This window comes from Labrus mixtus, chromosome 19, assembly GCF_963584025.1.
Source record: "Labrus mixtus chromosome 19, fLabMix1.1, whole genome shotgun sequence".
In the NCBI taxonomy this organism is placed as follows: Eukaryota; Metazoa; Chordata; class Actinopteri; order Labriformes; family Labridae; genus Labrus; species Labrus mixtus.
The window spans coordinates 4,416,631-4,432,033 of record NC_083630.1 but is presented as its reverse complement, the minus strand read 5'-3'; the positions used below and the strand labels follow the sequence as shown (position 1 = coordinate 4,432,033).

Here is a 15,403-nt window from a genome sequence, read left to right as displayed (position 1 = left end):
CCCAACAAACCATCATATCAACAGGTTTGTCCTGGACTAATGCCTGGAACATGTGGTTAACATTGTGATATGGTTGTGCTTCAGTTACGTTTACAGACCAAAATAACTAGGTTATGTTTTAAAATAAATTGTGGGTTTGGGTAAAATAAAAAACAGCAGTAGTTAGATAAATTATGTTCACAGGTTACATTGGGCAGATACATGGGCAGCTGTGGCTCAGGGGTAGATTCGGTCATCTCTAAACCGCAAGGTCAGGGGTTCGATCCCCAGCTCCTGCAGCTACATGTCCGATGTGTCCTTGGGCAAGACACTTAACCACAAGTTGCTCCCACTGCTTTGGCAGCGGTGTGTGAATGGGATTATTTAAAACTGATGGTCTCTTTACATAGCAACCTCTACCATCAGTGTGTGAATGTGTAGGTGTGACCTTAGGTGTAAAAGCACTTTGAGTAGTCAGAAGACTAGAAAAGCGCTATACTGGCTGAAGTCCATTTACCATTTACTTTGGGTTGTGAATATTATCAAAGTGATATTATGTTTATGACAAAGGTGGTGTAACATACAGGATCAAACTTCAAAGAGGTCAACATTGACCTTTGGTGTCACACAGGACTTTACTTTGGTTTTAACCATCCATTGTCCTGAACTGAATACAAACGCTCTTCATCCATCTACTTCTATTATTACTACTTGGGCCACTACATGTGTTCGCCTCACTATAAGGATAGATATGTGCAGTGAATAGCAGTTCCAACCTTAGTCTTTTATTTGTTTTATTCAGAACAGTCTCAAATATTGACAAAAATCTTTATTTTGTTCGAAAAAAAAAGCATGTACTGGACCTGTATTGAATATGAAGCCATTAAAAACATTGTCTGACCTTCAAAGTGGTAGAAAAGTCTCTATTGATGAGGTAATTCCTACAATGTAGACCGAGTTTTATATATATGTCAGTCGTCACAGTTTTCAATTTCCCATAATAACGAACTGCACAAAGGTTTAGATCATCATTTTTCTCACAAAGAGATCCATCTCTTTGTTCTTCCTCTGGTCATCTTTCAGTAAGCCATTTCATCTGTGACTCTCTGCCAAACACACTCACACGCACACACACCACTCTCTTCTACACACACATCATAGAGACCAGTCTCTCCTCTGATACACGCACTCACCAGATGTTGCCCAAAGCTTTGGGGGAAGGACCCCCAGGTGTGCGTGTGCTCATGTCAGCCTTCTACAATTGGCTTTTCTTGCACATCTGTAAGATTTATGACCACAGTTTTTTTCCGACACCAAAGTGAGCTTCCTCTTTTGAAATCCCAGTGGGGCAGCAGATCAGGGATCAGAGGAAGGAGCAGGTTCCTCAACCCAAAACAGGTGACTCCAACTAGGCCTCGACACACTGAAAAAGAGGGTTAAAAATATGGTCTCCCAAATCCCAAGGCATTTTTTATCTACTGGCACTTCACACGAATCCCATCTGCTTCTCATATCGACATGCTTGGACTTGCCAACAAAGGGGTCTACTGGTCTGGCCTGCAGGGGTCAAGAGGACAAAGAGGAGTGAAGAAATCAAACTGGCAGAATGAACGAGTCTGCCATTGATCACTGGAAATTGGCTGAAGGTTTTCATCAAAGAGTATTATATTGTGGGGAATGCAAAAGGGGGATATTAAAGACTCGGCGGAGCTCTTTCAGTGTGAGTAATGATCGGACGGAGTGAGGCCAGAGACAGCTTAAATGCTCCCTCAGGCTTCAAAGTGTGAAGGGTGCAAGATGATACAGCATAGTACCCAGTAGGTTACATTCTGCATTGTGTATCGTGATAGGATGAAACCTATGGTATTTTGATAGCTTCACATTACCTCTATGAATATGTCTGCTGGATTTATGTCCCTGATATCGGTTTAGTAGTGATGACGTAATGGTACATGAGAATAAACCTACGGGAAATACAGCTATAGTGAATGTTTTATTGACTGTTAAAGATAATGTTTCTCCATATTACATTGGCTCTGTAACCATAAATAGTATTTCTAAATCTGGAAGGGGCCATATGCCTCCTTCATTATTTAACTCCATCAGACCCAACCTCTGTAAGTGAGGCATGCACCCAAACTAATTGATATACCCATGGTCCTACAATCAAAATGAGCAACCTTTTTTTGGGTGCAACCCCTCCATGTGTGTTTTTATGGAAATCCATCAAAGATTGGTTGTGTCCAATTTGCACAACTGGGAGAAGAATAAGTATTTCCAATAGTTATTTTTAAGTACATGACTTGCAAAGAATTCCCATTCCATGATTTGACTACGGACCCTGATGCAGTCCTGACATGAAGTGTTGGTACTAAGACAACCTTAACCAAGACAAAGTCATGATTAAGACCATACTGAACCATGGAAGTGACAAACCCAAGAGTTTTTAGGCATTGGGGCCGAATCAAGAAGACCTGAAGGCCAATGCATGGTGAGACTGTGTCGAGTCCAAGAACCAGCCAATGCAAGTCCCACATCACGCAAGAAAAACCTGCCAGGTGGTACCTGTAGGTTAGATTACTTTAATTATAGAATAGAATAGAAGAGAATATTATATTATTTTCTATATTCTATATTCTAATATTCTAGAATTATTTTTAATTACTTAATTGTATCTTTAATTACTTATAAACAAAAAGTGCTCTGCCTCTGGTCACTTCCTGTCAGCACCTGTGTGTCCAGTCCGACTTAAAGCTGTTTGTTTGCACTTACTGACGTTGTTTCCTCTTCATTAAATCCTTGCTTGTGTTGTACTTCCTCTCTAATGTTATCAGATGATTGTATTATTTCTTATAATATCATTTGAACATGCATGAGATTGAGTTTCTGTTGTTGTTGAAACTTTGTGTGGCTGCTCTTCTTGGCTTTGAAAAAGAAATCTCTGATCTCAATGGGCCTAACTTGGATAGATAAAGGTGAAATATAAAATAAATACCAGCAGATGTTTTTTCAGGTTACACTGAATAATAAGGCATGGAGATTAGAGAGAGACGAACAGACAGGCAGCAGGTTTTTTTCACTGATGAGATACCTGCGTTTTCAGCTTGTGCCAGTATATGTAGCTAAGGAAGAGGTTCAACTTTTGTCAACCTTCCCTCGGCTATACGGGGAAGCGCTCAGAAAATCCATATTTTTATTGACTGAGACTTATTTTCACCAATTAAAAAGCATGAAGACGAATCTGGTACCCAGATGGCTAAAAGAGAGGTTTGTTTGATATGCCTTCTGGGTTCAACTAAAGTTCATAAAACTGTGTTTCACTCTGAATTCTTACATCAGTAACTTCACATCCTAAAAACTCCTCTAAAGATATTCATCACCTTCCTTCTACTGCACATATTTGGCTGGTGCGTTATCAGATTTGGAATAAGTTTATGAATGTTAAAGGAGCACAATCAAGGGAAGATATTGTTACAAGAATTTGAGATTACTCTCAATTTATTCACTGAAAAATCATATTGTATGTACAGAGAAGGGCAGAGTCAGTACTTAATGATACAGCGTCGTAAAAAGGGGAAATTGCACTGTGCTTACACATTAGTCTTTTTTTTCACCACCATAGTACCATATTGTGGATAATAAAACACAATGAGGGATGGTCATAAACACAAAATGAAACAATAACAATATATTTCTCATTTCTCCCAGGATAAAAAAAAAAACACATCCCCGAAACAATAGCTTTATGGGAAGAATCCCTTTGTCACAGGGATAGCACACAAACATTAATTACACAACACAAATAATAAACGTGCATTATGGGATATTATCAAATTTGCATATAATGAGAAAAATCATTACATATTGCAGGCACTTGAACCCCTCCCCAGTTCATGATGAGATTCAGAAAATAATGGAACCATCAGTTGAAGCAGCTGCTTTTCTCAGAGCAAAAACACCGCCATGCACACACAGCCACTTACAGGCAAACCAACCCAACCCAGACGTATTCTTTAAAAAATGTCTGAGGCTGACAGCACATGAAGGAGATAGATGAAGAGAAGAGGAAGATGAGACAGCAGGGGCTAGCGCTGCCTTGTTGGTAACCTCCTGTTTGTAGTGCAGACTCCGAGGAATAGTTGTGATTACTCCATTGACTGAATCATCTGCAAGGTCAAGCCTCCCATCTACTCTCCCTCCTACTCCTCTGCTTGTCTCCCACTCAGCCGCCAAGTGGCTGCCAAGACATATTCATAGACATATTGGAGCATCCAGACACTGGCAGCGCTCACAGACTCTTAAACACATGTCCACCTACACACAAACACACACACATACAAAGGAACATTGGCGGTTGAACAAACACACAAGTCCAGTATTTATTATACCAAAGTGTGTGTGTCAGGACGCTTTTCTTTTTATGTACTTTTGAGGACCATTGAAGCTCTACCCCAATAAAAAAATCAATGTGTCCTTCTCGCACTCCAAACAGCCTTATACAATCCATTAACTGATTTTTGAGATAAAGAGGCAAAGGCTCTAAATAATGACTTTAATAATGGAATAAAGGCAGACATGAGCTTTGGTCAAACTGGCACAAAACTCCTGAAGTCTTCAATGTGCATGTGTGAATGCAAACAGACACATTTTTCACTCTTGACTGTCACCAGAGTTTCTCCTTCCAGAGTGAGCTGATGTGAGAACTTAGCAGGTTATAAAAGGGGAGAATTCCCCTCGAGCCCAAACAGACGCTAGCTTATCGGACGCCAAAACAGGGGCCTGAACAAAGTGTCAAAAATGAAAGACATGGGGAGGAAAGAGTTGAATATTTCCGGGATACAAATGAAACTGTACCTATTGTCAGATATCTCACAAACCTTGGATTGGAGCATTGATCAATCTGTTTTTTTTTATTTTACACTTAAAGGCTGAAATGGATCTAAAGGTAAACTATACCAAAAAATTATCTTAAACTTGGTCTTCAAAAACACAGCCTCAAATTGCAAAAATCTTAACAAGCAAGTCTCAATCTTGTTCTCAAATGGAAATAGAAGAACACACACACTTGGCCTTTCACACTAAAATGTACCAATAATTGTTGACTGAACGACAGCAAAAGCTCCCGACTGGTTTCCTACCAAAGGACATGATCATGAAAGGAAACAAAATCAGCTCCATTGTATCAGGCTGTTTGACAGGCTGTCGCCCACTGCAGAGCCGATGTGGTTTCCCGTGTGACCAACCTGATGAAATATTCAGCTTGGAACAACTCAGACACCTAGGGGGCCAACAGGCTTTGGTTACAGCCAAATCACTGTTGGTGAAGCCCAGGCCAGAGCCCCGCCTGCAAGGTCGCTGGTTCTTCTTCTTCACTACACATGACAACATATAAACACACCAAAGGGGGCCCCATTCATTATTAATGTGGAACATTAATTAATAACCCAGACCTGACCCCATTTATACTGCTGGATTCCCTGGCTGGGTAACACAGGGTTGGAATGAAGATCTAAAGCTGTTTTCCACAACATGACACATGAAGGCGGGGAAGGAGATAAATAAGCCACCAGAGGATGAAAAAGAAAAATCAGGATTATCATATTGAAAGCAAGAGGGGGGGGGGGGGTTGTGGTTATACCTTTGTATCTGAAAGAAAAATGGATATTTCTCAAAATTGAAGGGATGTAGAGGGTTCCTAAGGGGTGTGTGATCGGTCAGGCCCAAACTCCAATTTCTGACTACACAACCTGCTTAACCTCCACTCTCTGTTTCTAAATGTCTAACAACACTTTCACACACATATGCACACAAATAACACACTCACATAAACATATAGGTCCAATCTCCACACTCTCAGACTCACATACTTTGTGGTGCATGTTGTTAATAGCGACAGGGCTCAGTGCTGTCTCACTGTCGAAACGATTGAGAGCAAAAGTCCCAGATGCAGACTTTTCAATGCCAAACTGTGTGATTCTGTGAGGCGGCATCGCTGCAGACATTTCAAAATTGTCTGTTTAAGAAGAAATATGCTAGGACATGACATTGGATGCGACAGTCTCTTGGATGGGTTGGGGTTATTAATTTGAACATTTTAGTTGTTGGTATTTGCAGGAAAATGTCTTCACCGTATTTACACATGAGCATGTTGTTCTTTATATTTAGGACGTTTGCTTAAATGAATAAACACAAAATACAACCAAGAGCCGGGAAACACAGGAGCTGGTGTGGCAAGCATGTTTTCAGACTTCCTGTAATGTCAAAACAGGGAATCTTGTTTTTTAACATTTCATGCCCTCATGAACTCTACACTTGGACTGTAGTTGTAGAAAAAGTCTCCATGCACAGCAACAAAAAAATACAAATAAAACTCTCATTCACACAAGACTGGCACATTCACAAAAAGAACGTCGGTCCCACGAGCAGCCAAAAAACATATCTGGTGGTGTCTTGTGTTTTCAGCTCGATGTGGTTGCTGCAGTGATGGCTCAGCTGGCCTTCTGCTGGGACGTCTGCTATACTGAGTGTAATACAGCTGCTCACTGATGATGGGGGGGGGGGGGGTTATACAAGTTTAACAATCAATGGACTAGCAGGCACTTATACAAATAGTTAGATGATCAGGAAATCAAAGACATCTTAGTGATATAACTAAAAAAGGATAATCGTTGGATTCATTAAAAAATCTTATTTGAAATATTAACATGTTTCCAAGTCCCATAAAAATCTTTGTATTGTAGCATTTATTTAAAAAATGAAGGCTCACTGCCCTGTCTTTGTGTTCCCCTCCTGTTAACGCTCCTTAGAATCCGTCCTCATCTCTCAAAAGTTAGACTTTCCGCTTCATGTCCCCGTCTCAGGAGTAGAACAGCCTCCCTTTCTCTGAACCCTGCAGCCTGCTGAGCTTGGCGAGCTGAGAAGGCGATGGGGGGACGTCTTGTCTGTAGGGGCCCTTGGTTTGAGGCGGGGCCTGCACCAGGGCGGGGCCCGGGGCCTGAATGTGTTCTCTGTTGTGGTCGTAGGTGCTGCCGGCGAGGTTTTCCTGTGCAGGGGACGGCAGGGGCCTGGCCTTGTTGGCCTCCTGCTCTCTGCGTCTCTGCTCCTGCCTCAGCAGCTCCTGTGTCTCTAAGAGGACGCGTGCATTGAAGCTGGACGTTCCCAGGTAGCCGTTACGCGATCCCTGGCCACCGGAGTAGCGAGGATTCTCCTTGGATGGCTGGAATCCCTCTCCTTGCGCGTGCACCTTGTCCCAGGGGTCCTGCGACGCCGTGCTGGGGTTCTTACCGGGTTGCCTAAGCACACAGACACAGGTAAAGAGGTCAATTGCACTGTTGAGTGACTCAACTTAAACAGCTCCCAAACCTAAAGGGAGCAGAGGATAATAGCAAGTGACTCTACTCAGAGAAGATTGCTTTTTTTTCTGTAGTTGCCCCTGGGTCAGCACTATTGAAGAGAAATTCAAAAGAAACTGGACTACAGCAGAGAATACATCCATTTCCACATTTTCTGTGAGATTAAAAGGGTAATGTGTTAGTGGCATTCATTTAAAATACTTACAGCAATGTGAGTGGACTAAAGAGGGATCTTTTGAAAGTCGTGCATGATCACAATGAATGCTGTGACATAAAGACATGAAAGAGAGAGAGACAGAAGGCGGAGGCCTGAAACGCCCACAGGAGTATTAGTTCCACATTGTAAACAAACACAAATGTTAAAACCTTGCTTGGGAAAAATGACGGCTTTTATGCATTTAACTCCCCTGTTTGGAGATTGCAGACGGGATGCACTTACAGCACAGACAGGGTAATGGCAGGCCTCACAGTGTTATCTGCCTTGTACTTAACTTCTGTCCACCTGCCACTGAAAGGACAGCCCGACATGCAGGAAACATTCGGTATCTCTTCTGACAAAACGCATGCACATCTCGCATTTCGACCAAACATGATCCCCCCTTTTTTAGAAATTGGCCTTGGAAAGCCATCATTGCATGGAACAGGCAGGTTTTTTTTGTCTGATGTGTGGAGTCTGCTCCTCCATTATTAGGATCCATTAAGTGTTGCCGTGTGATGGAAGACCTGTGACAGTGTCTTTTGTGTCAGCGGTGCTAAGAGAAGTCCCATTTACACCTCAGTGACCCGCTGTGTACTTAAAAGGCTTTTGAGTTCATGGTATACAAGGCTGCCGAGGGAGACGGGGGGGGGTGGGGGGGCACCAGCATACTTTTAGGACAAAACGCCGGCAAGTTTGTTCAGGCAGAGCGTCATTCCAGAGAGGATGACCACATCCAAAAAAAGAAGAGGGCTATTCGTTGTTGAATAAATTGTGTTTGTGAAAACTACTTACCGACATCAGTGAGGTGAATGGGTTTGTATTGGACAAGAATACAGTAAATTGGTACCTTGAACGTTGAATTTGATGTATGTGCTGCAGTACAGAATGAAATGAAAAAAATAAACTTAACATATTAAACGTGACCAAAAGTGAATTTTTGTTTATTTTTTATTGATTCCTTGTTGCACTTTATGTTTCCTAGTGTTTACCCAATTAAAACTATATAGCAGGTTGGGAAAAATCTCACTTTTTGCTTTGTTTTTTTAAACAAATTAGATCCACAAATATGTAGAAATAAGACCAGTTTTTAAATAAACACCAGACTTTACCTTTGAGCATGTTGAAGAAAATCATAATTGCTGACTTTTGAAAACTCTTGAAAAGCTGTCTCAATGTTTAACAGTTTAACACCATGAAGCTTCTCTTCAGCAGCTAGACAAGCAAAAATAGTTTCTCTAAAGGAGACAAAGTAATGTCATGAGGGCCTTAACTAACTTGGGTCTACATTTATAGATGCATGTGCAAGTGTGTGTGCACTGTATATCCCAACAAACAAAGTAGCTCTGCTTTAAATATGTGTGTATTTGTAAGTGTTGCATGCATGCATATAGAGCATGTGTAAGTACGAGGGTAATTGGCGAGGGGCAGATGTAGGGACAGACTGCAGAGAGAGCCCCACCACATGCTCTGTATCAGGGCTCTGCTGTCCGGGCGAGCAGCCATGCATTTACACTCCGGCTCGGCTTACAGAGCAGCCAGCGCCGCTCACAGGGTAGCCGCTTGTTCAGAAATCCCCAGGATGCCTGTCGCACGAGGCATTGATCATGGGCGTTCAGACTGACCTTTCAGTTAGTAAAAGCAGATAAGAGAAGAAGCAAGATTTAGGGGGACAAAGTCTTTGAGAGCGGAGGAGGAGAAATGGCGTTGTTCCACAGGAATGTAATCGTGATCAATGTGTCAGGGGAGCTAGTACTCTTATCACCTCGACTCCTGCGCCGCAGTGTGTCACACAGTGGATTAGTTATACTTACAAAAAAGGGAGGGGATGGGAAAATACATCATGCCAAAGAGTGGGGGTAAATTTAGAATGACAGAACATAACAAACAAAGCCAGGAAGTTGGCTCGCCGAAAAAATCTGTGGCCGCTGTGTGTTTCTTCAAAACAGCTGGGAAGAATCAGAGTTTATGAGAAGAAGGAGAACGCGCACAAAGTCATGCCAAAACACAAAATGATTAGGAGCAAAAACATGTGCAGTGGGACAACCATTGCTATTTGTTTAAATAAATAATCCACAAACCTGCAATAATGTTTTCTTTATTGTGTGGAACAATGTTGTTTTGGCCAAAGGGCTTTAAGAGCTTCATGGGTAGATGGAAGAGCTACTGGCAGCTCTCTCAGGCCTCCATTAAGACCCTTATCTTGACCGCATTCATGTGTGTGTGTGTGTGTGTGTGTGTGTGTGTGTGAGTGTGTGTGTGTGTGTGTGTGTGTGTGTGTGTGTGAGTGTGTGTGTGTGTGTGTGTGTGTGTGAGTGTGTGTGTGTGAGTGTGTGTGTGTGTGTGTGTGTGTGTGTGAGTGTGTGTGTGTGTGTGTGTGTGTGTGTGTGTGTGTGTGTGTGTGTGTGAGTGTGTGTGTGTGTGTGTGTGTGTGTGTGTGTGTGAGTGTGCGTGTGTGTGTGTGTGTGTGTGTGTGTGAGTGTGTGTGTGTGTGTGTGTGTGTGTGTGTGTGCGTCTCTTTCCGGGCTAATCAGTGGTCCCACCAACACACTCGTTCCTCTCTTGGCCCCTCTCACCCTCCACTGCCTGTCACCGCTAATCCTGCTCAGACAACAAGCCTTCATTAGTGCTCTTCCAATCCTCACAACCCAGACAGCGGGCTAAGCCTGCGCCGTCATCAGATAACCAACTACCATGGCTTCTTCTGGAAGCTCTTTGGGTACGAGACGTTTTCTTTTTTTTTTTCCGTGTAGGAATGTCCCATTTTGTCTGAATGGCTGACTGCTCATGCTTCCTGTTTCTTGGAAGAGAAGCACAGGATGGAAGAGGTTCCAAAAAAACGAGGTGGTCGGAGTTTGAGGGGAATTGTGGTTATTAATCTGGGGATGTGAGATTTTAGCTTTTTTAATGAGGAGCTGTGGCGAGACACCAAGCTCTAAAAAAGCCTTAACCCGGGGTCAAACGTCAAGCCTTAGCTCATGCGACTCTTTGCTAAATGACGCTGTGAGATTACGGGGAGGAATGCATATCAAAGGCCGACCTCGCCTTGCTTTAAAAGCCGCTCAGACAAACTTTCCCAAGAGAAGGAACTCGCTGAGAGGAAGGGCTGGATGCAACTGTCACATCACATGAGATGCCAGGAGATAACACCTATGAAGGGAATGCATAGATCGCTCTGGCTTATACAGGCCGCATTGATTATGCGTCCATGTGGACCACAAATCCATAGCCATGGACAGGAACATGTTTTAATCGACCCGGCTGTTCAGAGACGGCAGAGGAAAAGAGAATGCTATGAAGAAGTGATTGGTGTTTGTGCAGAGAGAGAGAGATGAAGTCACAGGAGAGCAAAGTAACTGCAAGCCAAGGAAAGAAGACCACACACACACACACACACACACACACACACACACACACACACACACAAACTGTGATCTCTTTGTTTAAATCTGACAAACCAGAAAAACTTCAACAAATCAGGCTTCACGTTCAACATGTCATATTACAAGTAGCTCTTTTCAGATGGCTACTTTTTTTTTGAATTGTCGTAACTAAGCTCAGCCTTCATCACGTCTTTGTACATTCATATTGATTCCGCGACGGCGTAATATTGGTGTCCCAGTCTGTGAATTCACATTGCATAGATAAAGTATATCTATCTATCTATCTATCTTTGTGTTGCTGAAGGACGGTACAGCAGGAGGGTCGGGGGTTCGATCCCCAGCTCCTGCAGCCACATGTCCGATGTGTCCTTTGGGCAAGAAACTTAACCCCAAGTTGCTCCCGCTGATTCGACAGCGGTGTATGAATGTGTATGAATGAGATTAGTTACTTCAGATCGCCCCTTTACTCAGCAGCCTCTACCATCAGTGTGTGAATGTGTAGGTGTGATCTGCGGTGTGAAAGATCTTTGAGTTGCCAGAAGACTAGAAAAATCCATTTACACACACACAGAGCTGTGCTCCTCTGACGGCTCTGCTGGAACCTTTTCGTCTCTGTAACACCTCTGTTACCTCAGAGGGCGAAATGTCACAGGGATGTAAATACTGCGTCTTTAACTGGGGTCTGAATGGGGCTAGATGTTTTTTTTATTATGTTGAAATAGTTAACAAGGAGAAAAAACATTTTTTCTTTATTGCTTACTTTAAATCTTTGTGTCAGTCAGTCAACATATAGACTTTGTGTCTTCAGTGACTTTCTCTTCGAGGATGTAAGGCTTAAAATGTGGAACTCTTCCAGCAGCAACGGGTGTCTTTGTGATTTGCATCGACTTTAGAGCGATTAGAGCGCTTCTGAGGATTGGGACACGGATGCACACATACGGAATGATGTGAAGAAATGCAAATACAGAAACTAAATTCTTTCCCCCACGATGCCTCCAGATGCAAGATATGGTAAGCTTTATTGGCATTTCTTTGACTTCTATGCAAAAGAATGGAAACAGAAAGATAAAGAAGATGGATATCAGCGGTTGTGGCTGTGAACTCAAACACTGCCAAAGGGACAATTCCTTTTTCAAACATGATATTAGAGCTGTTATCCATTATAAGGAAAGTGTTGAAGATGAGTCTACGACCTCCTCTTCAGGGTCAACATTGACTTAATGAAGTTTATATCGGTCACATAATTCCAACGAGTTTTGCTAAGATTTACTTAAACGTCTGAAGAGGAGTTGAAAGTGGCTTTGTAGCAAAAAAAAAAAAGAGAAAGAAATGGACGGAAATCAGAAAGTCAGAAATGGCAGTCAGAATGTGATAAGTTGCAGAGAGGGGAGGAGGAGAGACGGACTGAAAGATGGAACAAAGAATGGAGAAGGGGTTAGATGTCTCACCGTGGCAGAGAGCTGTACTGTCTCTGTGCTTGTTGGAAACCGTCTCTGTCCTCTTCCTGCTGCTTCTGTGCCTGAGTCTCCACTGTTACCGAATGGCGGCCGCTCTGTGTCTCCGTCCCGTTGCTCGCCTGTTAACATCAACCAAACAGAGCTCGTCAAGATACACTTCACTTCAGACACGGGCTGGAGAAGGCTAAACGCTAACACTTCTGTCTTTGAGCAAGAGAGTTACCATGCTTACATATGACTGATCAAAACACACACACACACACACACACACAGATTAAGGAATATTTTCCCCTTAGCGCAGCAGGTGGTTTGACAGTGTGAAGCCTCCTGCGTTTGAGGCTACCCTCAGGGAACAGGTAATTAACAGGTGTGATTCCATGATGACAACGGCTCTGGAAAATGCACCTGTGCCTGTGACAGTCCCAAACTAATCTTGTCAAATAAGAGATAAAGAAATGGTCTTTTCTACAAATTACAAACCCTACAATACCACATGAACAGATCATTCCAACAATTTTAGTTAACAAAAATATCTCTAAAAGTATTAAATACAACAGGTGTGTTTGCTTGGGCTTTTTGTGATGGGGCCAGATGTGCTATATTTTCATGAATTTCCCAGTGTTTTGTTGTGCTGCGTATTTCTGGACAAACTAACCAACACAAAGAACTTTTAAAAAATGATTGGGTATTACCATACAAGCTTTACTTCCAAGAGGTGTGAATGTGTGTTTGTGGTCTGATCATTGGCGTGGTTGATATGGAAATATCGTCCTCCTCAACACTAAGCACACGCTGCTAACGAGCTGGTTGATGAAACAACATGACAAGCCAATTAAACACGGCCGGGCTGAGGAGGTGCTGCAAGTGTGGCTTGACCAAGTGTCAGCTTTCATAAGACTCATACAGTGCGGTGGGCAGGTGCTGACAAACCTGTCATTTTTACTTTTTATTTGCCAGATGATTTTTACAACGACCCTGATGAAGGCCACAAGCCGAAACACGTCGGTCTGATTTGTTAATAAAGTTGATCTTCATACTACAAAGTGTTGCTGGAGCTTGTTGACCTCTTCAAGCTGTTCACTCTTCATGCACCTTGATAGTTGGTGAAGTTGTTGCCAGAAAAAATCTCACTCTGCTTCCAGTGGGGATTCTAGAGTCTGATGGGGCCCCAGGCAAGACATATTTATGGGGGACCCAACAACCTGCATTATGTCTGCCATTGTCCTGATGCTTACTCTGCTTCCTATTTCTTCCTGTTACATTTTCCCCTGTTGACATTCATTGACAAATTTTGGTTTTCACAGCAATATTGCATGTAACGCTTGACAAGGCAATGAGAGTGAGTGCTGTCAAATAGGCCCATTTAGGGAGGTTTCCCACTGTCATTTGCACATTTTGGGCAGCTGCTGTGGTTTACAGTTTGTCAGCCCTCAGGGACCCCCTACTGGTCTATGGTCCCAAGCAGTTGCCTGCCTTGCCTGTTGACAAGCAGCACCTCTGTCTGCGTCTCCAGATGAGTTCAAAGAATCAGTGTTAGATAAGAAAGAGATTTTCTTCAACCTAGAGAATCTAAGTTGTGTGTATATGTCCTTCCCTGTGAGGTAGGTAGGTGTAAAGGGTCAATACAACATGATGGAATCGTTTGACGAGGTTAAAGTGTGAGTTGGCAGATGGGAACGCTGTCAGCAGAAATTTCATTCCTGAAACATTGTGTGTTCTTGAAATGGCCGCGTCCTTCTTCTCTTGGACAGCTGCAATAACAGCGCAATTACATTTCACTCAGCGTCAATAATAAGTCCGTTCTCCAGCCGTCCAAGTCCTAAAACATGATATTTCACGTGGGCGATGTGAACAGGACTCATGTGTTTCACATTTTGCTGTAACAACATGTTCCCTTTCGGCTCTGAAAGTGTAGAGCACATAAACGAATATCAGATGGACAGTCGGGGAAAAGGAGAAATTATTTTACTGGGACCAAATGTGGTGGTGAGAAAATAATTAGTCACGCACACTCAAGAGTTTTTAATGTGATTTAAGAGGAAGTGGTGAGGAATCCGGAGGTGCTTGACGGTTCAGTTTCAACCTGAAGGGTTGAGGTGGATGACGCAATTCAAAGAGAAAAAAACATGAGGAATAACCAGGAGGGAAAATCAGTCAGTGTAATGGCATTATCCTGGGGAGGAGAATCAGATTATTCCATGTTAGGCCTGGAATACAATGCCATATAAAACATGACATTTGTTGAAATCGAATCAAAGAGACGTCCCTGTTCGTTTTTATCCAATCATGTGAAAAATGATGTCAAGACAGCACGTTTTTATCGCTGCCTTGTTTCCGTGGTGCTTGTGACAGACAAAGGTGGGAGGCGGAAATAATTCCACACCTGTTTAAACATGAGAGCATTCGCAGACGGTGAGCCAGAGGGGACGTAATTATGAAAATTATTTGCAGCTATCAAAAAATCCAGGACCGAGGAAAGCAGCTGGGATGGAGTGTAGCTTCAGACGCTCAGAACAAGACAGCCGAGGTGTAATATTTCTGAGTTCAGAGCTGGTCACAGACCATCCAGATATCAAAGACGGCCATCACTATAGGTATGGCTCCGCCGCCCACAGCCCTCATGACGCTTGCAGCTCACCACATAGGGAACAGTTTTGAAGAGAGCAGCTGTGCCGTACACAAACACACATATGGAGGTCATTTGAGTTGCTAATGGGCAGACAGAAAAAGAATGCATACTGACAAAAGCCCAGAAGGATAATGAGTCTCTCTTAAAGTCCTCACACAACCCAATTCCGGCAATTTATTATAAGCGAGCCCGGTCCATTTGTGGTCGCTGGGGTGTGCAGCTACGGGTGGAGTACCCATCTGGGGGCAAGCAGTGTGGTCTACCGTTTCCTGGCCCCTGGACCGGGCTTGTTCGAGCGGTGGTTTTGGTTTATCTCCACATAATTTAGGGACTCAACAGCACAACTAAATGGCACAATGACATGTTTGAGTCTCAGTTTTTTAATCTGTATATGAATGTGTGTGGGG

At 43.0% G+C, this 15,403-nt stretch overlaps 1 protein-coding gene across 5 annotated transcripts in view; it reads right to left on the bottom strand.

The window, feature by feature from the left end:
• Nucleotides 1–3,445: 3,445 nt before the first annotated feature.
• The window catches only part of LOC132994061 (partitioning defective 3 homolog), a 378,183-nt gene continuing 366,225 nt past the window's right edge, over nt 3,446–15,403 (bottom strand). For all 5 annotated transcript variants that reach the window (XM_061064159.1, XM_061064160.1, XM_061064158.1 and 2 more), the window contains 2 exons: nt 12,359–12,486; nt 3,446–7,271 (listed from right to left, as the gene is read on the bottom strand). In XM_061064159.1, coding sequence (XP_060920142.1) covers nt 6,836–7,271; nt 12,359–12,486 — 564 coding nt within the window. In that variant the 3' untranslated portion in view covers nt 3,446–6,835. The remainder of the gene's footprint in view (nt 7,272–12,358; nt 12,487–15,403) is intronic.